Consider the following 26,836-nt stretch of genomic DNA (forward strand, 5'->3'; position numbering starts at 1 on the left):
TGGCTTGTAAAGTGCAGTGATGAGCCCTGGTAGTATCAGACTATTTAAAGGGTTACCAGGAGCATGAGAATGTCCTCCACAGAAGGGGTGGTGGTTCCGTGAAGAAGGCCGAATATGGATGCTGATGGGCTGAAAGAAAAGCACCACAAAATCCACCCCTCTTTTAGGGTTACCAGGGGCATGAGGTTCTGGAGGGTGTGATCATCTGGGTTTAGTCCGTGGGGGAGTGCTTACGTCCAAGGGCCCGGGGACTCACGGTGTGCAAGGTTATGGAAGTGCGCATGTGAGGGAGACATGCTGGAGGTCATTAGTCCGTCCTTTGGGGCTCTGTGAGGGGCCACAGAGAGGTGCAATTACTGGTCTCTCTCCTGGAGGTGTGAAATAAGCAGAGTGCCCATGTGAGGGAGGCATGCTGGAGGTCTGTAGTCCGTCCTTTGGTGGTCTGTGAGGGGCCACAGAGAGGTGGTTTTCGCGGTCTCTCTCCTGGAGGTGTGGAATAACCTAAGTGCCCAAGTTATGGAGGCATGCTGGAGATCATTAGTCCGTCCTTTGATGCACTTTTCCCCGCATTTCAAACACTTATTCCTGAGAAAAGTCAAATGTTGTACTTTCACACACATGAGTCTGCGAGTCACACACATGTGTCTTCGAGTCAACCTCAACAGGGTCTCTCCTGGACCATCTGTATGAGGCACTATTTTCGGATACTTTTTGTTCATTTTCCCCCCTTTTTCCTGGTTCTCACTGGTTTTCCAAAAAGTGAATTCGACTATTTCTACTCTGGAGGAATGCAAGGGGAGTTGACAGGGGACTCTAGCCGCGTTATGAGGCACTATTTTCGTATACATTTTCTCATTTCCACCCGTTTTGCCTGGTTCTCAACAAAATGACGTTACATTTGTTCATTTTCACCCCTTTTCTATGGATCTCCAAAAAGTTAACTCAGACTTTTTTCTGACTCTGGAGGAATATAAGGGGAGTTGACAGGGGACTCTACCCGCCTTATGAGGCACTATTTTTTGATACTTTTTAACATTTTCTGCACAGCCTGCTCTCTGGGTTCACAGGTTCACTCTGCCTCTAGTTACACCACTTTTCCCAACGTTTCAAACCTTTTTCCTGGGTAAAATTTGGTCTGTCACTTTGGGTAACCGCACCACTCTCGGACGTCTCCCGAGAGTGGACGTCCATTGCCGCTATATAGGGGTAAAATGAGGTCTGTCACTTTGAGTAACCGCACCACTCTCGGACGTCTCCAGAGAGTGGACATCCATTGCCTATAGGGGGGTGCCCATGGGCAGAGTTACGTCACACATCTCGGTGTTCACAGACGCATCTCTCTCAGGGTGGGGAGGAACATGTGTGTCGCAGGCAGTGGGGGGACAGTGGCCGGCTCACGTGTCTCTCCACATAAATGCGCTGGAATTGCTCTCCTTATGGAGAGTAATCCAGCACTTCGCCCCGTTGCTGTGGAATCAGCATGTGCTGATTCACACAGACAACAAGGTCACGGCAGCCTACATCAATTGCCAGGGAGGAGTACGATCGGCGCAGCTTCTGAACACAGCCAGACGGCTGCTGTGACGGGCGCGCACACACACTTACTCTCCATCTGAGCAGTGTATATTCCCGGCAAATTGAACAGAGGGGCAGACCTCATGTCCAGAGGAGGTCCTTGCCAGGGGGACTGGAGCCTCCATCCCGAACTGGTCTCCCAAGTGTGGAGCAGGTTCGGGAGAGTAGAGGTGGATCTGTTCGCCGCATGCAGGAACGCGTAGTGCGCCCTCTGGTTCGCAGACCACCCCCCCCCCCCCCCCCCCCCCCCCCGGGCCATGGGTGTTTCTATACGCTTTCCCACCAGTCCCGCTGATCCCTCGGTTCCTGGACCAAGTGCAGGAGGAGCGGCTGTCAGCGGTCCTAATAACCCCGGAGCGCACGGGCGCGTCCTGGTTTACAGTGTATGCTGTCCGGCAGACCGTGGGAAATTTCATGGCGTTTGGACGCTCTCTCCCAGGCGGAGGGAGCGATCAGCAGTCACCCAGTAATGTTTGTGTGCGTATTTATTTGCTTTGTCCTACGTAAGTCACCTTCCCAAGTGAATCCTACGCAAGGCTTTATAAATGAGGCCCCAGGGCTGTCAGTGGAACGGCCAAGGTGCTGTATCCAAGAATGAACCTCCGGTAGAAGTTGGCAAATCCCAGGAACTGTTGTAGCCGCTTCCGGGAGTCTGGAACTGGCCAGGAAGTGACCGCAGCTTCCTTGGAGGGGTCCATCTGAATGCTCCCTTGTCCCACGATGTATCCCAGAAAAGAGACAGAGGAGGTGTGAAAGTCACACTTCTCAGTTTTAACAAACAGCGAGGTCTGCAGCGATATCTGGAGAACCGCCTGAACGTGGTGCATGTGTTCCTTCTGATTCTTGGAAAAGATCAGGATGTCATCCAATCAAACAACACGTGCCAGTCCAACATGTCACAGAGCACATCATTTACCAATGCCTGGAACACTGCAGGGGCGTAGTTAAGTCCAAAAGGCATCACTAGATGCTCGTAGTGACCCGAGGCGGTGTTAAAGGCAGTCTTCCACTCATCCCCCTCGCAATACTTACCAAGTGGTACGCGTTTCAACCAGCTTGGTGAATACGGTTGCTCCCTGTAGCAACTCAAATGCGGAGGAGATGAGAGGCAGTGGATAGCGATGTTTTATCGTAATGTCATTTAGGCCACGAAAGTCGATACGGGCCTCAGGGTCTTGTCTTTCTTCTCCACAAAGAAGAACCCCGCTCCTGCGGGTGATAAGGAGGGGCGAATAATCACATCTGCCAGAGAGTTATTAATATAAATCTCCATGGCCCCCCTTTCCGGAGCAGACAGGGAATACAACCGACCCTTGATATTCCGGTGGAACCACTGTAACATCCGGAGCTCGGCTGGAGTCCACCGAACGCTGAGGTGCGGCAGCCTGTTTCAGGCAGATCTGATGACAAGAGGGGCTCCACCCCAAAATGGCTCCCGTCTCCCAGTCAATGTTAGGGTTGTGGCAGCGGAGCCATGGAGGATAAGTGGAATATGGGGAAACTGAATAGTTTCATGATGGTTCCTGGACAGGAGCATGTGAATGGGTACAGTCTGATGAGTCACTGTCCCCAGCAGGTGACTGTCTAAGGCGCTGGCTGGAACTGGGCGAGGTAAGGGAACCCGGTCCCAACTGCAGCATGAGATCTTCGTCCATTATACTGGCGTCTGAGCCAGAGTCAATAAAAACCGCAAGGGCCTGAGAGCTATCCGGTAATAGCAACCGGGCATGGCTCAGCGGTCTCTGAGAGGGAACAAGTCCAGGGGTTTGGCTCACCAGTATGTTCCCCATTACTGCTGAGCCTTGCCTTTTACCAGGCAGTGAAAAACAAAATGGCTGGCCCGGCCACAGTAGAGACATAGGTTACCTCTTCTGCGATGATCGATGCTTGCGATCCCTCTCCATGGAACACGATGATACGTATGACGTAACTCCAACTGAAATGCTCCGAATGCCGCCAAACATCAGACTGTTGTTAACATTATTAACACTGCTGCCCTCAGCAGCTCTACGTGAAATCTGAGGTTTCATAATATGGCGTTTCTATGGCAACGCATCCCTCGTCATAAAACAAGATGTCGCTGTAACTCCAATGGAAAGGGTCCGATCGTCCACCAAACTTCACATGTATATCACCGGTCCATGCTTCAACAGCTCCATGTCAAATTGGAGGTTTCATCATATGCCGTTGCCATGGAAACACATCCCTCGCCATAAAAACGATGTTGTCGTAACTCCAAGGAAAATTGTCCAAACGGCAACAGACTTCAGATGATGTATACTACTCCGGTTCTGAACAGGTCTATGCCAATTATGGGGAGTCATCATATGCCGTTTCCATGGCAACGCATCCCTCGCTATTAAAACAAGATTTTGTCGTAACTCCACGGAAAATGGTCAAAACAGCAACAGACTTCAGATGATGGTTAATGGTCCGGCCCTCAACATGTCTATATGAAAATTGGGACATTAGCTCAAACGCTGTTGCCATGATAACGCATTCCTCGCCAAAAAACACAAGAACGCTATAACTCGTGTGTAAATGATCAAAAAGTTCCCAAACTTCACATGTGTGCTAACGATCAAGCCCTATACGTGTCAGTTTTGAGATTTCGTCGAATGCCGTTGCTATAGCAACACAATGCTCTCCATGAAACACGGTTTTCTCATAACTCCAGTGAACATGGTCCAAACAGCCACACACTTCTCATGTTATATAATGATGTATTCCTGAAGACCTTTAAGAGTATTTTGGGGTGTTATCATATGCCGTTGCCATGGCGACATATCACTTGCAATGAAACAAAAATGTTTATGTTTCCACTGTAACTCCCATTATATGTACATTGTCCGATCGGCCTGAAACTTCCCACATTTAGTAACGGCCGAGTCCGGAAAACATCTGTGTGATGCCGACGTGTGGACAACAGCAAACCTGCGCGGATTGTCGAAGACCCGCTCATCATCTCAATCTCAATGTAAACTTTTTCGTTAAAATGTTTTGGTTGATCTATAGTGCTGAGTGTGGGCTCCTGAATCTGTCTCTGAGCCTATCCTCTCTCTCTTCTCTCCCCCCGCTGTTCCTCTGAAGAAGTAAACAAGTTTTAAAGTTAATCTTAGCTTATTTTTCTTTTTTATAACTAAACTTATATTAAGGTGAGCCTAGGAAATATTTGTTTACATAAATATTGACCAAAACGTTTGAGAAACACTGAGATAACTCAACGTAAAGTTAACTATCTGAACACTCAGAGAATCCTTTACCTCACCTGAGCTGTCGTTATCAGAGCAGGGTGTCCGCGGGGTCTTAAAAAGTATTAAAAGTTGATAAATCAATTTAGCGAAAATTAAGGCTATTAAAAAGTATTAAAAAGTATTAACCGGCATTTTCCAAGGTATTAAGAAGGTTCACAGCAACGACAACAACAAACACCCTTTAATTTACTGAAACGATATGTCGAGAAACCCCCCAAGGCGGCCCCATGCATAGCTCGCCGTAAAATGCTGCTAATTATTTTAAGTTTCGTTGCCTTGCTCCGCTCTGTGTGTGGGGGGGGGGGGAACTAAACGAATACTGTAACGCAGGGGTCGGCAACCCCTGGCACGCGTGCCAGCATTGGCACGCGGCACCGTAACCAGTGGCACACTAGGAATAAGTGGAATAAGTGTGTAAAATATTTAAATTGTATTTTCGGATCCTGAACGAGACCGCCGCCAGAGCGCGTCTCCCGTTACCTGCAGAAGGAAGCCATGCACGCAACGCAGCCCCGCTCTCTTTATCTCCAGGTGACTTTCTGCCGCTTTCCTCCCTGGTCAGTGCTGATCGTTTCAACACGGAGGAAAGCACTTCACTAATTGCAGTACCCATAAGGAGCTGTACAAATGCCGCAGTTTTTGCGTGGCTGGGCATTCAGTTGAAAGCCCAGTGGCGATCTGCTCATCTCTCATCGAAATAATATGCTACAAAGGGGGCGGACTGGCCATCTGTGTGTTGAACTTTCCTGTCGGCTCCCAGACCGTAGTCGAGGTGGGCAGAAGCAACAAGCTTCAGGTTCAATAACCCACTTTAGCTTAAATGACTGGAGAGAGGTGAGCTCTTCTTGGGAGGCCGTTGCATTTATTTAGCTGTTCTTCTGTTTCACAAAATACATCACAGACCTCTGTTTTTCTGCTTTCCCGTTTCACTTCCAGAAACACGCTCGCTCACTGTCGCTCTACCATCCACAAACACATGCACAAGCCACACCCCTCTCTCTCTATCTCTCTCTCTTAAAGGGACAGCGATCTCATCTCACTCTGCATGACCCAACGCGACCCTAATATCATAACATGTGTGCTCTGGAGAATCACAGAACGGACGATCGTCCTTATTATTATGCCGTTTAAACCAATTACTTAAATTTGTTTGTTAAATTCGGCATCGTGTATGTTGCGACACTGCTTCCCCGCAGCAAGGCTCCCCCGCCCTCCTGCTGATAGTTGACGAGCGTTAAGCTCCTCAACCCCCCCCCCCCGTTGATAATTCTCGATAGTTGGCACGCTGATAACAATTTTTTTTTTAAATGGCACTTCATATCAAAAAGGTTGACGACCCCTGCTGTAACGGGTCCCAAGGTGGGTAGACCGGCATACGCAACGCTCTGGAGGTCCAACGGCTCCGTGTGTAAGACCTATCATTTTCTGATAACGATGAAATAGCCCGCCTCCCTCTCCCCACGTCTCCTGCTGCTGCCGGGCAGTCAGAAGAGGGGGAGGAAAAAAGAGGCAGGCACCGTTTATTAAATATTATAATATTATTATACAGAGAACAGAGTCGTTATCAATTTGTTTTAAAGCTCAATAAATAACAAAGAAGACCTCTGATCGGCAATTTTCTAATTTTGTACGGAAGATTTAAATTTTAACGGACATGTTGACCGGCGGAACATTTTTCTTTTACGGAAACTCTGCCGCACGGTCCCCTCGTCCCTTGGAAGAGGCGGAGATGTGGGTGTTTTTCATCTGCTGGTGAACTAGCTGAGAGATACAGCAGGAGAACACGCCGTCCACCGCGGAGAATAAACAGAAGGGCAACCATGGCAACCATGCTCCGGGGCCTTCTTCGCTGCTTTTGGTGTATTTCGGGCGGCAGCAGCGCCACTTACAGGCCTGACATATGTACTACATCGTTTCCAGCATTTCCAGCGGTCTAGTGTGAACGGACACGTTAATTTATCGAATGCGTGTGAACGGAAGCCTTTTTTGCGCTTGCATATGCGTTTTACCGTATGCGTCCTCTTGGGGCCGGGGTCTAAGCCAAACTATATCCGGTCACAGAGATCTGCTATTTTAAAGTAAAGTCAACATATATAGACCCTAATATAGTCTATATTAAGAACGAGAAAAGTCTTAACATATATATCCTTTTTTGTAAACATATGACAAATGTGTGAGGGTGATGACGTCAGAGCATCGTCCTATGTGCCAGGGCTTAGCCCCGGACAGCCCCAGCCCAATTTAACCCTTGGGTATTTGAGAGGGAGCTCCTATATGGCATTACCCCGCTGAAGCTCACCAAAGTTTAATATATTTCATAGTTCAAAGTTTTGTCAATTGTTTTGTTTATTGGTCAAATACTGGTTTCTAATGTTTTCTGAGGAGTTTGACTGGAATGAAAGAGCACAGAGTCTACAGAAACAAAAAAGCAGCATACTGCATTAAACCTGACCCTCACAGAGAGGTTGAAGTTCATGTGGAGAGGAGGCTTCAGTAGTCTGTCTGCACTCTGTTTAGTTTTGCTATCTTACAATCAATATAGTAAATGTGAGGTAAAGTGTTTCGCCAATGTAACCGGTTAGAACTCAAAGTTGCGATGAGGTCTTAAAATGTATGGAAAGGGTCTTAAAAAAGGTCTTAAAAGGTATTAAATTTGACTTCAGGATTCCTGCATATACCCTGCAGAGCCTCTCAGTCTTACAGGAGAGGACTCAACCTTCACTCGTTGTAGAAAAACATGTTTTAATCCTTTATCCTGATCTATTTTTTTGCTCGTTGCTTTAGAGGTGAAGATCCGGGGGAGGAAGACACAAAGATTGCAGACGTGAAAGATGAAATTGGCAGAGGACAGAAGAAAAAATCCTTCCTAAAGAGATTGCAATCCAGTTGGCAAGTTCTTATTATTGGGATTTCTGTTGTGCTTCTTTGTGGAGTAACCGGTGCCCTCTTTGCTCAGAAGAATACCAAGTTGCAAATGGAATACCATCAGCTGAAGCAACAATTCACTCTATTGCAAAGCGAGTATGACCAACATAATCTTCACATAAATGCAACACACAACAACTTCAGCCTGCACTTGAATAACGCTTTGAAAGAAAATAACCGACTAAGCCTGTTCTTAAAGAGCACATTGCAGGTAAAAACCCACTTGCAAGTTAAGATCAAAGAACTAGACACATTTCTAAATACAACCCTGGAAAGCTGTAACCTTGTGAGTGAGGAGAATACACGACTGAATATTCATTTGAATCAGTCATTGCACACTATCAACATATTGACTGCAGATAGCAAACAGTTGTGCCTTAGTGGAGTAACCAGTGCCCTCTTTGCTCAGAACAATACTAAGTTGCAAATGGAAAACCATCAGCTGAAGAAACAATTCACTCTTCTGCAAAGCGAGTATGATCAACAGAATCTTATCATAAATGCACCACAAAACAACATCAGCCTGCTCTTAAATAACGCTTTGAAAGAAAAGAACCGACTAAGCCTGTTCCTAAAGAGCACATTGCAGGAAAAAAATCTCTTGCAAGTGAAGATCAAAGAACTGGACACATTTCTAAATACAACCCTGGAAAGCTGTAACCTTGTGAGTGAGGAGAATACACAACTGAATCTTCATTTGAATCAGTCATTGCACACTATCAACATATTGACTGCAGATAGAAAACAGTTGCGCCTTTGTGGAGTAACCAGGGCCCTCTTTGCTCAGAACAATACTAAGTTGCAAATGGAAAACCATCAGATGAAGCAACAATTCACTCTTCTGCAAAGCGAGTATGATCAACAAAATCTTATCATAAATGCACCACAAAATAACATCAGCGTGCTATTGAATAACGCTTTGAAAGAAAAGAACCGACTAAGCCTGTTCCTAAAGAGCACTTTGCAGGAAAAAACCCTCTTGCAAGTGAAGATCAAGGAACTGGACACATTTCTAAATACAACCCTGGAAAGCTGTAACCTTGTGAGTGAGGAGAATACACAACTGAATCTTCATTTGAACGAGTCATTGCACACTATCAACATATTGACTGCAGATAGCAAACAGTTGCGCCTTTGTGGAGTAACCAGTGCCCTCTTTGCTCAGAACAATACTAAGTTACAAATGGAAAACCATCAGCTGAAGCAACAATTCACTCTTCTGCAAAGCGAGTATGATCAACAGAATCTTATCATAAATGCACCACAAAACAACATCAGCTTGTTCTTAAATAACGCTTTGAAAGAAAAGAACCGACTAAGCCTGTTCCTAAAGAGCACATTGCAGGAAAAAACCCTCTTGCAAGTGAAGATCAAAGAACTGGACACATTTCTAAATACAACCCTGGAAAGCTGTAACCTTGTGAGTGAAGAGAATACACAACTGAATCTTCATTTGAATAAGCCATTTGACACTATCAACATATTGACTGCAGATAGCAAACAGTTGCGCCTTTGTGGAGTAACCAGTGCCCTCTTTGCTCAGAACAATACTAAGTTACAAATGGAAAACCATCAGCTGAAGAAACAATTCACTCTTCTGCAAAGCGAGTATGATCAACAGAATCTTATCATAAATGCACCACAAAACAACATCAGCTTGTTCTTAAATAACGCTTTGAAAGACAAGAACCGACTAAGCCTGTTCTTAAAGAGCACATTGCAGGAAAAAACTCTCTTGCAAGTGAAGATCAAAGAACTGGACACATTTCTAAATACAACCCTGGAAAGCTGTAACTTTGTGAGTGAAGAGAATACACAACTGAATCTTCATTTGAATCAGTCATTGCACACTATCAACATATTGACTGCAGATAGCAAACAGTTGCGCCTTTGTGGAGTAACCAGTGCCCTCTTTGCTCAGAACAATACTAAGTTACAAATGGAAAACCATCAGATGAAGCAACAATTCACTCTTCTGCAAAGCGAGTATGATCAACAGAATCTTATCATAAATGCACCACAAAACAACATCAGCCTGCTATTGAATAACGCTTTGAAAGAAAAGAACCGACTAAGCCTGTTCCTAAAGAGCACATTGCAGGAAAAAACCCTCTTGCAAGTGAAGATCAAAGAACTGGACACATTTCTAAATACAACCCTGGAAAGCTGTAACCTTGTGAGTGAAGAGAATACACAACTGAATCTTCATTTGAATCAGTCATTGCACACTATCAACATATTGACTGCAGATAGCAAACAGTTGCTCCTTTGTGGAGTAACCAGTGCCCTCTTTGCTCAGAACAATACTAAGTTACAAATGGAAAACCATCAGATGAAGCAACAATTCACTCTTCTGCAAAGCGAGTATGATCAACAGAATCTTATCATAAATGCACCACAAAACAACATCAGCTTGTTCTTAAATAACGCTTTGAAAGAAAAGAACCGACTAAGCCTGTTCCTAAAGAGCACATTGCAGGAAAAAACCCTCTTGCAAGTGAAGATCAAAGAACTGGACACATTTCTAAATACAACCCTGGAAAGCTGTAACCTTGTGAGTGAAGAGAATACACAACTGAATCTTCATTTGAATAAGCCATTTGACACTATCAACATATTGACTGCAGATAGCAAACAGTTGCGCCTTTGTGGAGTAACCAGTGCCCTCTTTGCTCAGAACAATACTAAGTTACAAATGGAAAACCATCAGCTGAAGAAACAATTCACTCTTCTGCAAAGCGAGTATGATCAACAGAATCTTATCATAAATGCACCACAAAACAACATCAGCTTGTTCTTAAATAACGCTTTGAAAGACAAGAACCGACTAAGCCTGTTCTTAAAGAGCACATTGCAGGAAAAAACTCTCTTGCAAGTGAAGATCAAAGAACTGGACACATTTCTAAATACAACCCTGGAAAGCTGTAACTTTGTGAGTGAAGAGAATACACAACTGAATCTTCATTTGAATCAGTCATTGCACACTATCAACATATTGACTGCAGATAGCAAACAGTTGCGCCTTTGTGGAGTAACCAGTGCCCTCTTTGCTCAGAACAATACTAAGTTACAAATGGAAAACCATCAGATGAAGCAACAATTCACTCTTCTGCAAAGCGAGTATGATCAACAGAATCTTATCATAAATGCACCACAAAACAACATCAGCCTGCTATTGAATAACGCTTTGAAAGAAAAGAACCGACTAAGCCTGTTCCTAAAGAGCACATTGCAGGAAAAAACCCTCTTGCAAGTGAAGATCAAAGAACTGGACACATTTCTAAATACAACCCTGGAAAGCTGTAACCTTGTGAGTGAAGAGAATACACAACTGAATCTTCATTTGAATCAGTCATTGCACACTATCAACATATTGACTGCAGATAGCAAACAGTTGCTCCTTTGTGGAGTAACCAGTGCCCTCTTTGCTCAGAACAATACTAAGTTACAAATGGAAAACCATCAGATGAAGCAACAATTCACTCTTCTGCAAAGCGAGTATGATCAACAGAATCTTATCATAAATGCACCACAAAACAACATCAGCTTGTTCTTAAATAACGCTTTGAAAGAAAAGAACCGACTAAGCCTGTTCCTAAAGAGCACATTGCAGGAAAAAACCCTCTTGCAAGTGAAGATCAAAGAACTGGACACATTTCTAAATACAACCCTGGAAAGCTGTAACCTTGTGAGTGAAGAGAATACACAACTGAATCTTCATTTGAATAAGCCATTTGACACTATCAACATATTGACTGCAGATAGCAAACAGTTGCGCCTTTGTGGAGTAACCAGTGCCCTCTTTGCTCAGAACAATACTAAGTTACAAATGGAAAACCATCAGCTGAAGAAACAATTCACTCTTCTGCAAAGCGAGTATGATCAACAGAATCTTATCATAAATGCACCACAAAACAACATCAGCTTGTTCTTAAATAACGCTTTGAAAGAAAAGAACCGACTAAGCCTGTTCTTAAAGAGCACATTGCAGGAAAAAACTCTCTTGCAAGTGAAGATCAAAGAACTGGACACATTTCTAAATACAACCCTGGAAAGCTGTAACCTTGTGAGTGAAGAGAATACAAAACTGAATCTTCATTTGAATCAGTCATTGCACACTATCAACATATTGACTGCAGATAACAAACAGTTGCGCCTTTGTGGAGTAACCAGTGCCCTCTTTGCTCAGAACAATACTAAGTTACAAATGGAAAACCATCAGCTGAAGAAACAATTCACTCTTCTGCAAAGCGAGTATGATCAACAGAATCTTATCATAAATGCACCACAAAACAACATCAGCCTGCTATTGAATAACGCTTTGAAAGAAAAGAACCGACTAAGCCTGTTCCTAAAGAGCACATTGCAGGAAAAAACCCTCTTGCAAGTGAAGATCAAAGAACTGGACACATTTCTAAATACAACCCTGGAAAGCTGTAACCTTGTGAGTGAAGAGAATACACAACTGAATCTTCATTTGAATCAGTCATTTGACACTATCAACATATTGACTGCAGATAGCAAACAGTTGCTCCTTTGTGGAGTAACCAGTGCCCTCTTTGCTCAGAACAATACTAAGTTACAAATGGAAAACCATCAGATGAAGCAACAATTCACTCTTCTGCAAAGCGAGTATGATCAACAGAATCTTATCATAAATGCACCACAAAACAACATCAGCCTGCTCTTAAATAACGCTTTGAAAGAAAAGAACCGACTAAGCCTGTTCCTTAAGAGCTCATTGCAGGAAAAAACCCTCTTGCAAGTGAAGATCAAAGAACTGGACACATTTCTAAATAAAACCCTGGAAAACTGTAACCTTGTGAGTGAGGAGAATACACAACTGAATCTTCATTTGAATCAGTCATTGCACACTATCAACATATTGACTGCAGATAGCAAACAGTTGTGCCTTAGTGGAGTAACCAGTGCCCTCTTTGCTCAGAACAATACTAAGTTACAAATGGAAAACCATCAGCTGAAGAAACAATTCACTCTTCTGCAAAGCGAGTATGATCAACAGAATCTTATCATAAATGCACCACAAAACAACATCAGCCTGCTATTGAATAACGCTTTGAAAGAAAAGAACCGACTAAGCCTGTTCCTAAAGAGCACATTGCAGGAAAAAACCCTCTTGCAAGTGAAGATCAAAGAACTGGACACATTTCTAAATACAACCCTGGAAAGCTGTAACCTTGTGAGTGAAGAGAATACACAACTGAATCTTCATTTGAATCAGTCATTGCACACTATCAACATATTGACTGCAGATAGCAAACAGTTGCGCCTTAGTGGAGTAACCAGTGCCCTCTTTGCTCAGAACAATACTAAGTTGCAAATGGAAAACCATCAGATGAAGCAACAATTCACTCTTCTGCAAAGTGAGTATGATCAACAGAATCTTATCATAAATGCACCACAAAATAACATCAGCGTGCTATTGAATAACGCTTTGAAAGAAAAGAACCGACTAAGCCTGTTCCTCAAGAGCACATTGCAGGAAAAAACCCTCTTGCAAGTGAAGATCAAAGAACTGGACACATTTCTAAATACAACCCTGGAAAACTGTAACCTTGTGAGTGAGGAGAATACACAACTGAATCTTCATTTGAATCAGTCATTGCACACTATCAACATATTGACTGCAGATAGCAAACAGTTGCGCCTTTGTGGAGTAACCAGTGCCCTCTTTGCTCAGAACAATACTAAGTTGCAAATGGAAAACCATCAGATGAAGCAACAATTCACTCTTCTGCAAAGCGAGTATGATCAACATAATCTTATCATAAATGCACCACAAAATAACATCAGCGTGCTATTGAATAACGCTTTGAAAGAAAAGAACCGACTAAGCCTGTTCCTAAAGAGCACATTGCAGGAAAAAACCCTCTTGCAAGTGAAGATCAAAGAACTGGACACATTTCTAAATACAACCCTGGAAAGCTGTAACCTTGTGAGTGAGGAGAATACACAACTGAATCTTCATTTGAATCAGTCATTGCACACTATCAACATATTGACTGCAGATAGCAAACAGTTGCGCCTTAGTGGAGTAACCAGGGCCCTCTTTGCTCAGAACAATACTAAGTTACAAATGGAAAATCATCAGCTGAAGCAACAATTCACTCTTCTGCAAACCGAGTATGATCAACAGAATCTTATCATAAATGCACCACAAAATAACATCAGCTTGCTATTGAATAACGCTTTGAAAGAAAAGAACCGACTAAGCCTGTTCCTAAAGAGCACATTGCAGGAAAAAACCCTCTTGCAAGTGAAGATCAAAGAACTGGACACATTTCTAAATACAACCCTGGAAAGCTGTAACCTTGTGAGTGAGGAGAATACACAACTGAATCTTCATTTGAATCAGTCATTGCACACTATCAACATATTGACTGCAGATAGCAAACAGTTGCGCCTTAGTGGAGTAACCAGTGCCCTCTTTGCTCAGAACAATACTAAGTTGCAAATGGAAAACCATCAGCTGAAGAAACAATTCACTCTTCTGCAAAGCGAGTATGATCAACAGAATCTTATCATAAATGCACCACAAAATAACATCAGCTTGCTATTGAATAACGCTTTGAAAGAAAAGAACCGACTAAGCCTGTTCCTCAAGAGCACATTGCAGGAAAAAACCCTCTTGCAAGTGAAGATCAAAGAACTGGACACATTTCTAAATACAACCCTGGAAAGCTGTAACCTTGTGAGTGAGGAGAATACACAACTGAATCTTCATTTGAACGAGTCATTGCACACTATCAACATATTGACTGCAGATAGCAAACAGTTGCGCCTTAGTGGAGTAACCAGTGCCCTCTTTGCTCAGAACAATACTAAGTTGCAAATGGAAAACCATCAGATGAAGCAACAATTCACTCTTCTGCAAAGTGAGTATGATCAACAGAATCTTATCATAAATGCACCACAAAATAACATCAGCTTGCTATTGAATAACGCTTTGAAAGAAAAGAACCGACTAAGCCTGTTCCTCAAGAGCACATTGCAGGAAAAAACCCTCTTGCAAGTGAAGATCAAAGAACTGGACACATTTCTAAATACAACCCTGGAAAGCTGTAACCTTGTGAGTGAGGAGAATACACAACTGAATCTTCAGTTGAACGAGTCATTGCACACTATCAACATATTGACTGCAGATAGCAAACAGTTGCGCCTTAGTGGAGTAACCAGTGCCCTCTTTGCTCAGAACAATACTAAGTTACAAATGGAAAACCATCAGATGAAGCAACAATTCACTCTTCTGCAAAGCGAGTATGATCAACAGAATCTTATCATAAATGCACCACAAAACAACATCAGCCTGCTCTTGAATAACGCTTTGAAAGAAAAGAACCGACTAAGCCTGTTCCTAAAGAGCACATTGCAGGAAAAAACCCTCTTGCAAGTGAAGATCAAAGAACTGGACACATTTCTAAATACAACCCTGGAAAGCTGTAACCTTGTGAGTGAAGAGAATACACAACTGAATCTTCATTTGAACGAGTCATTGCACACTATCAACATATTGACTGCAGATAGCAAACAGTTGCGCCTTAGTGGAGTAACCAGTGCCCTATTTGCTCAGAACAATACTAAGTTGCAAATGGAAAACCATCAGATGAAGCAACAATTCACTCTTCTGCAAAGCGAGTATGATCAACAGAATCTTATCATAAATGCACCACAAAACAACATCAGCTTGTTCTTAAATAACGCTTTGAAAGAAAAGAACCGACTAAGACTGTTCCTAAAGAGCACATTGCAGGAAAAAACCCTCTTGCAAGTGAAGATCAAAGAACTGGACACATTTCTAAATACAACCCTGGAAAGCTGTAACCTTGTGAGTGAGGAGAATACACAACTGAATCTTCAGTTGAATCAGTCATTGCACACTATCAACATATTGACTGCAGATAGCAAACAGTTGTGCCTTAGTGGAGTAACCAGTGCCCTATTTGCTCAGAACAATACTAAGTTACAAATGGAAAACCATCAGCTGAAGAAACAATTCACTCTTCTGCAAAGCGAGTATGATCAACAGAATCTTATCATAAATGCACCACAAAATAACATCAGCTTGCTATTGAATAACGCTTTGAAAGAAAAGAACCGACTAAGCCTGTTCCTCAAGAGCACATTGCAGGAAAAAACCCTCTTGCAAGTGAAGATCAAAGAACTGGACACATTTCTAAATACAACCCTGGAAAGCTGTAACCTTGTGAGTGAGGAGAATACACAACTGAATCTTCATTTGAACGAGTCATTGCACACTATCAACATATTGACTGCAGATAGCAAACAGTTGCGCCTTAGTGGAGTAACCAGTGCCCTATTTGCTCAGAACAATACTAAGTTACAAATGGAAAACCATCAGATGAAGCAACAATTCACTCTTCTGCAAAGTGAGTATGATCAACAGAATATTATCCTAAATGCACCACAAAATAACATCAGCGTGCTATTGAATAACGCTTTGAAAGAAAAGAACCGACTAAGCCTGTTCCTAAAGAGCACATTGCAGGAAAAAACCCTCTTGCAAGTGAAGATCAAAGAACTGGACACATTTCTAAATACAACCCTGGAAAGCTGTAACCTTGTGAGTGAGGAGAATACACAACTGAATCTTCATTTGAACGAGTCATTGCACACTATCAACATATTGACTGCAGATAGCAAACAGTTGCGCCTTTGTGGAGTAACCAGTGCCCTCTTTGCTCAGAACAATACTAAGTTACAAATGGAAAACCATCAGATGAAGCAACAATTCACTCTTCTGCAAAGCGAGTATGATCAACAGAATCTTATCATAAATGCACCACAAAACAACATCAGCCTGCTATTGAATAACGCTTTGAAAGAAAAGAACCGACTAAGCCTGTTCCTAAAGAGCACATTGCAGGAAAAAACCCTCTTGCAAGTGAAGATCAAAGAACTGGACACATTTCTAAATACAACCCTGGAAAGCTGTAACCTTGTGAGTGAAGAGAATACACAACTGAATCTTCATTTGAACGAGTCATTGCACACTATCAACATATTGACTGCAGATAGCAAACAGTTGTGCCTTAGTGGAGTAACCAGTACCCTCTTTGCTCAGAACAATACTAAGTTACAAATGGAAAACCATCAGATGAAGCAACAATTCACTCTTCTGCAAAGCGAGTATGATCAACAGACTCTTATCATAAATGCACCACAAAACAACATCAGCCTGCTATTGAATAACGCTTTGAAAGAAAAGAACCGACTAAGCCTGTTCTTAAAGAGCACATTGCAGGAAAAAACCCTCTTGCAAGTGAAGATCAAAGAACTGGACGCATTTCTAAATACAACCCTGGAAAGCTGTAACTTTGTGAGTGAAGAGAATACACAACTGAATCTTCATTTGAACGAGTCATTGCACACTATCAACATATTGACTGCAGATAGCAAACAGTTGTGCCTTAGTGGAGTAACCAGTGCCCTCTTTGCTCAGAACAATACTAAGTTACAAATGGAAAACCATCAGATGAAGCAACAATTCACTCTTCTGCAAAGCGAGTATGATCAACAGAATCTTATCATAAATGCACCACAAAACAACATCAGCCTGCTATTGAATAACGCTTTGAAAGAAAAGAACCGACTAAGCCTGTTCCTAAAGAGCACATTGCAGGAAAAAACCCTCTTGCAAGTGAAGATCAAAGAACTGGACACATTTCTAAATACAACCCTGGAAAGCTGTAACCTTGTGAGTGAAGAGAATACACAACTGAATCTTCATTTGAATCAGTCATTGCACACTATCAACATATTGACTGCAGATAGCAAACAGTTGCGCCTTAGTGGAGTAACCAGTGCCCTCTTTGCTCAGAACAATACTAAGTTACAAATGGAAAACCATCAGCTGAAGCAACAATTCACTCTTCTGCAAAGCGAGTATGATCAACAGAATCTTATCATAAATGCACCACAAAATAACATCAGCGTGCTATTGAATAACGCTTTGAAAGAAAAGAACCGACTAAGCCTGTTCCTAAAGAGCACATTGCAGGAAAAAACCCTCTTGCAAGTGAAGATCAAAGAACTGGACACATTTCTAAATACAACCCTGGAAAGCTGTAACCTTGTGAGTGAGGAGAATACACAACTGAATCTTCATTTGAATCAGTCATTGCACACTATCAACATATTGACTGCAGATAGCAAACAGTTGCGCCTTAGTGGAGTAACCAGTGCCCTCTTTGCTCAGAACAATACTAAGTTACAAATGGAAAACCATCAGCTGAAGAAACAATTCACTCTTCTGCAAAGCGAGTATGATCAACAGAATCTTATCATAAATGCACCACAAAACAACATCAGCCTGCTATTGAATAACGCTTTGAAAGAAAAGAACCGACTAAGCCTGTTCCTAAAGAGCACATTGCAGGAAAAAACCCTCTTGCAAGTGAAGATCAAAGAACTGGACACATTTCTAAATACAACCCTGGAAAGCTGTAACCTTGTGAGTGAAGAGAATACACAACTGAATCTTCATTTGAATCAGTCATTGCACACTATCAACATATTGACTGCAGATAGCAAACAGTTGCGCCTTAGTGGAGTAACCAGTGCCCTCTTTGCTCAGAACAATACTAAGTTACAAATGGAAAACCATCAGCTGAAGCAACAATTCACTCTTCTGCAAAGCGAGTATGATCAACAGAATCTTATCATAAATGCACCACAAAATAACATCAGCGTGCTATTGAATAACGCTTTGAAAGAAAAGAACCGACTAAGCCTGTTCCTAAAGAGCACATTGCAGGAAAAAACCCTCTTGCAAGTGAAGATCAAAGAACTGGACACATTTCTAAATACAACCCTGGAAAGCTGTAACCTTGTGAGTGAGGAGAATACACAACTGAATCTTCAGTTGAACGAGTCATTGCACACTATCAACATATTGACTGCAGATAGCAAACAGTTGCGCCTTAGTGGAGTAACCAGTGCCCTCTTTGCTCAGAACAATACTAAGTTACAAATGGAAAACCATCAGCTGAAGAAACAATTCACTCTTCTGCAAAGCGAGTATGATCAACAGAATCTTATCATAAATGCACCACAAAACAACTTCAGCTTGTTCTTAAATAACGCTTTGAAAGAAAAGAACCGACTAAGCCTGTTCCTAAAGAGCACATTGCAGGAAAAAACCCTCTTGCAAGTGAAGATCAAAGAACTGGACACATTTCTAAATACAACCCTGGAAAGCTGTAACCTTGTGAGTGAAGAGAATACACAACTGAATCTTCATTTGAACGAGTCATTGCACACCATCAACATATTGACTGCAGATAACAAACAGTTGCGCCTTTGTGGAGTAACCAGTGCCCTCTTTGCTCAGAACAATACTAAGTTACAAATGGAAAACCATCAGATGAAGCAACAATTCACTCTTCTGCAAAGCGAGTATGATCAACAGAATCTGCTCATAAATGAAACACAAAACAACTTCAGCTTGTTCTTAAATAACGCTTTGAAAGAAAAGAACCGACTAAGCCTGTTCTTAAAGAGCAATTTGCAGGAAAAAACCTACTTGCAAGTGAAGATCAAAGAACTGGACACATTTCTAAATAAAACCCTGGAAAGCTGTAACCTTGTGAGTGAAGAGAATACACAACTGAATCTTCATTTGAACGAGTCATTGCACACTATCAACATATTGACTGCAGATAGCAAACAGTTGCGCCTTTGTGGAGTAACCAGGGCCCTCTTTGCTCAGAACAATACTAAGTTACAAATGGAAAACCATCAGATGAAGCAACAATTCACTCTTCTGCAAAGCGAGTATGATCAACAGAATCTTATCATAAATGAAACACAAAACAACATCAGCTTGTTCTTAAATAACGCTTTGAAAGAAAAGAACCGACTAAGCCTGTTCTTAAAGAGCAATTTGCAGGAAAAAACCTACTTGCAAGTGAAGATCAAAGAACTGGACACATTTCTAAATACAACCCTGGAAAGCTGTAACCTTGTGAGTGAAGAGAATACACAACTGAATCTTCATTTGAACGAGTCATTGCACACTATCAACATATTGACTGAGGATAGCAAACAGTTGCGCCTTTGTGGAGTAACCAGTGCCCTCTTTGCTCAGAACAATACTAAGTTACAAATGGAAAACCATCAGATGAAGCAACAATTCACTCTTCTGCAAAGTGAGTATGATCAACAGAATCTGCTCATAAATGAAACACAAAACAACTTCAGCTTGTTCTTAAATAACGCTTTGAAAGAAAAGAACCGACTAAGCCTGTTCTTAAAGAGCAATTTGCAGGAAAAAACCTACTTGCAAGTGAAGATCAAAGAACTGGACACATTTCTAAATAAAACCCTGGAAAGCTGTAACCTTGTGAGTGAAGAGAATACACAACTGAATCTTCATTTGAACGAGTCATTGCACACTATCAACATATTGACTGCAGATAGCAAACAGTTGCGCCTTTGTGGAGTAACCAGGGCCCTCTTTGCTCAGAACAATACTAAGTTACAAATGGAAAACCATCAGATGAAGCAACAATTCACTCTTCTGCAAAGTGAGTATGATCAACAGAATCTGCTCATAAATGAAACACAAAACAACTTCAGCTTGTTCTTAAATAACGCTTTGAAAGAAAAGAACCGACTAAGCCTGTTCTTAAAGAGCAATTTGCAGGAAAAAACCTACTTGCAAGTGAAGATCAAAGAACTGGACACATTTCTAAATAAAACCCTGGAAAGCTGTAACCTTGTGAGTGAGGAGAATACACAACTGAATCTTCATTTGAACGAGTCATTGCACACTATCAACATATTGACTGCAGATAGCAAACAGTTGCGCCTTTGTGAAGTAACCAGTTCCCTCTTTGCTCAGAACAATACTAAGTTGCAAATGGAAAACCATCAGATGAAGCAACAATTCACTCTTTTGCAAAGTGAGTATGATCAACAGAATCTGCTCATAAATGAAACACAAAACAACTTCAGCCTGCTCTTAAATAACGCTTTAAAAGAAAAGAACCGACTAAGCCTGTTCTTAAAGAGCACATTGCAGGAAAAAACCCTCTTGCAAGTAAAGATCAAAGAACTGGATACATTTCTAAATACAACCCTGGAAAGCTGTAACCTTTTGAGTGAGGAGAATACACAACTGAATCTTCATTGGAATCAGTCATTGCACACTATCAACATATTGACTGCAGATAGCAAACAGTTGCGCCTGATGTTAAACAATGAAAAACAAACCTCCACACAGTTGGAAACAGTAAACCATCTCCAACATTCAATCCTGTCCTCCAACAAACTGTCCTTCCTCTGGAATCTCTGCGACAAAGACACACTTCAATGTTCCCGCTGCCTACCTGGCTGGATTGAACATGCTTCACGTTGCTACATGCTTCCAAAAGGAAAAGAAAAGTGGCAAATAGGTCGTAGTAAGTGTATGGCCAATGGGGGCGACTTGGCTGTCGTTCTAAATGCTGAAGACCAGGCCTTTCTGACCAACATGACGTTTCAGTTTACTCAGCAAAACCCTCAAGAACGCTTACTTTCAGCGTGGATCGGGTTGCAGGATATGGTGAAGGAGAACGTCTTCATTTGGGTCAATGGCAAAACACTCCATTGGAGAGTAATTTACTGGAAGGCAAATGAGCCGAACAATGCGTTGGCTTCCTGGGATGTATCCAAGGCAGGGCAAGACTGTATTGCGATTGTCCCACCAAAAGTAATCGGGGCAAAAGATTGGTTGAAAAACTGGGATGATGTTGTTTGTGGTGGCAAAAGACACTACATATGTGAGTCCACAGTACTTTCTTTGTCCTGATGGTTGCCTGGTTGCGCGATCAGCTCAGACCTGATACTCACCAAAAACCTTTAACTGCCATAACCAGAATGGTAAAGGCCTTAGGGAACATCTTGCTGCTTTTCGGAAAGAAAAACAAAACAAAATGTTTATCTTGTTTTTCAACCACACTGACACTCAAAAACCTTTCATAAGAAAATGTACTTTCCTTTTAACTTGCCTGTACCAATTTTTGCTCTCATCAAATCCCATGAAAAAGACTCAACCAACAATGAATTGATCCCGCTCATAATGTTGTCTGTGCAGCCGAAGCCAAATAAATCTTTATCTCCTGTGCCATAATACTACATTGTTGTCCGACTATTTAAACACATCACCACACAATGTTTGCACTGGATGTTCCTTCAATGAACAATGGGCACTGTAGTTTATTTTACGTAAATTATACATAAACCATCCTCCAAGTACTCACTTGAGGTACATTTCAAATCTGCATGTTTTCCTTGATATAATATATTATAATTATTTTTTCATTGAGGCTAAACAAATCAAACGTCACCCTTAAATACTCATCTGCACATGCTAAAATGGATCAGGCAGCTCAGAAATGTATTTTGAAAATGTCAAAGCAACCCACTAAAATGTTTCTAATTTTAATAGAATTTTAGATTGTCTCACAATTTAATTTTGGTCTCAAAACATTTCCGTTTTTCTACACAAAAAAATTATAATTGCAACAAACTTTGAAACAAACAGAGGAAGGTTTTAAAGGTTAACAACTAAATGCATCTTCATAGTTTTTTAGATTAACCCAGCTAACTTTTAGTTTAACTCAAGGTTTACTCCATCCTGTCCAAAAATAAAGCCCTAATTACTTGCACAATAATAAATATTCAGTGCAATGTAGATGCCAAACATTCTTAAAAGAAAAATAATATTTGCAAAGCTGTAACAAGAAGAAGAAGATGATGGACCTTTATTGATATACAAGCACATGCATTATTATTCAGGTACATACAAATACACACAGTTATGCACACATGCATATGCATTTTTGTTGTACAAATACACACAGTTATATATTCACACATGCACATGCATTTGAAAGGATCCAGAGTGGAGAGCAGCCGGCGTAAGGGAGCAGTTGGGGGTGCAGTGCCTTGCTCAACGGCATATCAGCAGTGAGTGGCCTATGAGGTGAACTGGTTCCTCTCCAGTTCCAGTCCGCACTCCATATTTTTGGTCCGTTCGGGACATGAACTGGCGACCCTTCAGCCCAAAGTCTGAAAGTGAACCACTGCCACCACAAAAACAGAACAAAAGCATAATTACTTAAAATGAGAAATATATGGTTCATATAAGAACTTAATAAGACTAATAAGCATGTTGGACCTGTTAATATGAAATCAACTGAAAAATATTCATGAATTACATGTACATATTACTAATTTAATTGTCATATATGTTTTGAAGGACACATACTAGTATTATAACTGATGCTGTTTCAATCACATTAGTATGCATACAAATGTACAGGTGGTCCCACCCCCAATTATGCTAATAAGCTAAGTCCTGCCTCCCTTTGTTTGAGGTGTTATCACTTGTAGGTGTGATATGCCCCCCTGTAATAGCGCCTTTGTTGTCCAATCTAATTAGCCTCATTTTTTTAAAACACTTGTTCAGTTAAACAATGTAGGTTTTTCTTTTCTGATAACCTCAAATATTTTAGTTATTTTCTGCTACCAAGATACTTTTAGATACACTTTGATGTATGCAACACTTAACAAAAGGGTATAATATGAAGTACCTTGTAAGGAATGGGGTTCTTTATTTCCCATTTTTTATTTTAACACTTGTTCAGTTAAACAATGCTGGTTTTTTTCTGATATTTTAGTTATTTTCAGCTACCAAGATACTTTTTTTGATACACTTTTATGTAGGAACATTTTACAACTGGTATAATGTCAATTACTTTGTAACAAATGTATTTTCTTAAAGACTGTGACTCTTAAAGGCACTTTGGGATTTTAAGACAATCCAGTTTTCTGGAAATAACTTAAATGTTTTTTGTTTTTTCTCCTACAAAGATACTTATAGTTAAACTTTATTGGATGCAGAACATTTTAACTTGGTAAAATATTCATTGATTTGTAATGAATTGAGTTTTCTTAAAGAATCAAAACACGAAATGGAGAGCTTGTGATTTTAACACTGTTTCGATGAAACAATGCGGTTTTTGATAACTTGACTTGACTAACATTACTTTTTTAAATATATGTTTTTTAGATGACTTTACTGATTTTTTTTCCCCCGTTACCAAGATACTTTTAGATACAGTTTGGTGTCTGAAAACTTTACAACTGGTAGAATGTCAGTCACTGTGTAACACTTCTATTTTCTTAAAGACTGTGGCTCTAAAAGGCAAGGTAGATTTTGGCTTTTTTCTCTTGCAGAGATATTTTTAGATACAATTTGAGGTATGCAAAATCTTAAAACTAGAAAATGAAGTACATTGTCTGATTGGATTTTTTCTTAAAGACTGTTTCTCTAAAAGGCAAGTTTGTGATTTTAACACTTTTTACGGACACTGCAGATTTGTGTGTAATTCTCTCACAAAGGAACTGTAAGATACACTTTTTATGTATGCAAAACCTTAAACGTTTTTGAAAAGTAGAAACATTTCTTTTTTACATTTGAAAACTGTTGTCTTCATTATAGCAAGGGGAGAGTGTCTGCTACATGTGTATTACAGTCCTTCACATGCACTATTGTCTTCATTATAACAAGGGGAGGCTAACAGGGAAGATGTATGATAAATGTGTATTGAAACGTGCGTATTATACCCCCACAGAAACACAAACACGGAAACGCTGAAACAGAAACACGGAAACACAAAAACACTGAAACACAGAAAACACTGAAACCACTGAAACACTGAAACACAGAAAACACAGAAAACACTGAAACACTGAAAACACAGAAACACTGAGACACCGACACACAGAAACACAAAAACACAGAGACACAGAAACACAAAAACACAGAAACACAAAAACACAGAAACACAAAAAAACTGAAACACCAACAGACAGACATTACATTACATTACATTGCATTTAGCTGACGCTTTTATCGAAAGCGACTTACAATAAGTACATTTGACCAAGAAGATACAACCTTGAAGAAAACAGAATCATATAAGTACATCAGGTTTCATAGAGCCAAACATTTCAAGTGCTACTCAACTGGCTTTTAGATAAGCCAGTCCTTTATTAGTATATAAGTGCTCTGTTAGTAATTCTATCGCTCGAAGTGGAGTCGAAAGAGATGAGTTTTCAGTCTACAGAAACACTGAAAAAACTAAAACACAGAAACACAAAAAAAACAGGCTTGTGTGCTAGAATGGTTTTCAGTGATGCAAATTAGTCGCTTTTCGGCGCCTCCCGCTTTTTTAACGCTGATTTGGTTGACTTGTGTAATTCGCGGAGAACCGAAGAGTTTTCGTTTTGGGGGTCCGTCCGTCCGTCAGTCCGACTAACGGACAACTTTTCACTTCAAAAAAGAAGAAGAAATCTAGACCGCAAAATAATTAAACAAGCGAGTGCCTGTTTTTCCTGGCCAAGGGCAGGTTCCTTGAACACAACACGAGCGTAACGTGTCTTCACGTGGTATACGTCTCGTCGGAAAGGAGTGTAGACTAGAGTGCTGACGGAGAGCACCGGAACGCCGCTCCAGCTCTTCAAATATTGCAGTACCCATAAGGAGCCGTACACACCGCAGTGTTTGCGTGGCTTTCTTTAGTTGTAAGCACAGTGGCGATCTGTTGTTATTAGCATCTGGTTAGCTAGCTATGCTAACAAATTTAAAGAGCTTTTCTACAACCAGGTGGAAGAGAGCTCTCTCCTGAGAGGCTCAAATAACCTCAGCTCAGTGAGGTTAAGGCACACCTTGATATGATCATTATAATTATTAATGAGACATTAGAGTCTAAATGAAAAACAGGTATAAAATACAATATGACAGTAACCAAAAAGTTGTTAAAAATAACAAGAATAGAGTTTGAAAGGGGAGTGATTTGTAAAATATCCCCAAAAAAAATCTGCTTACAGTTCTGTTTCAAATGGGTGTTGAGATGTATCCATAGATCTCTTCATGTTGCTCTCAAAGTGCACCAGATTGATGCTTTTAACTTCAATATTTAAAAAAAAATCTTCCCGAGACCCCTCTAGAGGAGGTTAGGTCCCCCCCACTTAAATCATGTTCACATGGATAGAATACTAAATACATTTGCACACATCTTGTGTCCATATCTTTCTGCCACAACCATGCACGTGCGTGCGTGCATGCGCGAGTCATGGCAAGATATCTGGATTAAGAGGTAGCTTTTTCTTTGAACAGCATGAAAGAAAGGCCAAATTAATGGGCTGTGATTTTTGTTTTTTTAAGCAGTTCAATAATTTGTACGGCCCTCGGAGGATGTTGTAAAAATTTAAAGGAAAAAGGTTCCCCACCCCTGCTGTAAATAATAATAAAAACCCTTGATTTATAACTTAACATCTCTTTCTCCTATTGATATGAGTATATTATAAAGAATAGCCAGTTAAAGCATTATAGCGCAGGCCTTTGTCAGATGGTATATTACGCAGTTTTTTTTCTGCTTCGAATAATTCTCTCTTTTTTCACCATACGTGTGTTTGCATCCCTGGGTTTTTGAATAAACACATCAGTATTTTAAAAAGTCGATGGGGGGGCTGATACAATTTGACTTTTTAAAATGAAACAAAGATACAGGGGGGCAAAGTACAAACACTCTGTTTTAGGACTAAATTAATCCTGGCAGGTTTATGTAAAGTATAAATGTCTGCAGTTAAAGATTTATCTGAACAAGACACTTATACTTTACATAAACCTCCCAGGATTAATTAATTAACCCTACATTGTTTAACTGAACAAGTGTTTAAAAAACGGCCATTAAAAGAAACCAAATTCCTTACAAAGTACTTCATATTCTACCAGTTGTTAAGTGTTGCATACATCAAAGTGTATCTAAAAGTATCCTAGTAACACAAGAAAGGAGAAAAAAGCATTGATGTTAACAAAACTGTATTGATCCACTGAAATAGCGTTAAAATCAAAAGTAAAATGTATTCAGACAAAGTATTTTATTTTCAAAAATGTTTAAGGTTTTGCATACATAAAAAGTGTATCCTACAGTTCCTTTGTGAGAGAATTACACTAAAATCTGCCGAGTGTCAGTAAAAAAGTGTTAAAA

The 26,836-nt window shown here is 40.9% G+C and overlaps 2 protein-coding genes across 2 annotated transcripts in view; both read left to right on the top strand.

Moving 5' to 3' along the window:
• The window catches only part of LOC307028809 (uncharacterized protein), a 51,644-nt gene that overhangs the window by 21,376 nt on the left and 3,432 nt on the right, over positions 1-26,836 (top strand). The gene's annotated exons all lie outside the window — the stretch shown is intronic.
• LOC307028795 (uncharacterized protein) lies at positions 18,881-21,908 on the top strand. The gene has a single exon (XM_079664107.1). It carries the CDS (start codon positions 19,144-19,146, stop codon positions 21,583-21,585), a length of 2,442 nt encoding a protein of 813 aa, XP_079520233.1. The 5' UTR covers positions 18,881-19,143; the 3' UTR covers positions 21,586-21,908.

This window comes from Notothenia rossii (genome assembly GCF_949606895.1).
Source record: "Notothenia rossii genome assembly, chromosome: 2".
NCBI classification, from domain to species: domain Eukaryota; kingdom Metazoa; phylum Chordata; class Actinopteri; order Perciformes; family Nototheniidae; genus Notothenia; species Notothenia rossii.

Excerpts from the sequence above, each read along its gene's own strand:
- LOC307028795 (XM_079664107.1), top strand. The coding sequence starts at position 19,144 with ATGGAAAACCATCAGATGAAGCAACAATTCACTCTTCTGCAAAGCGAG.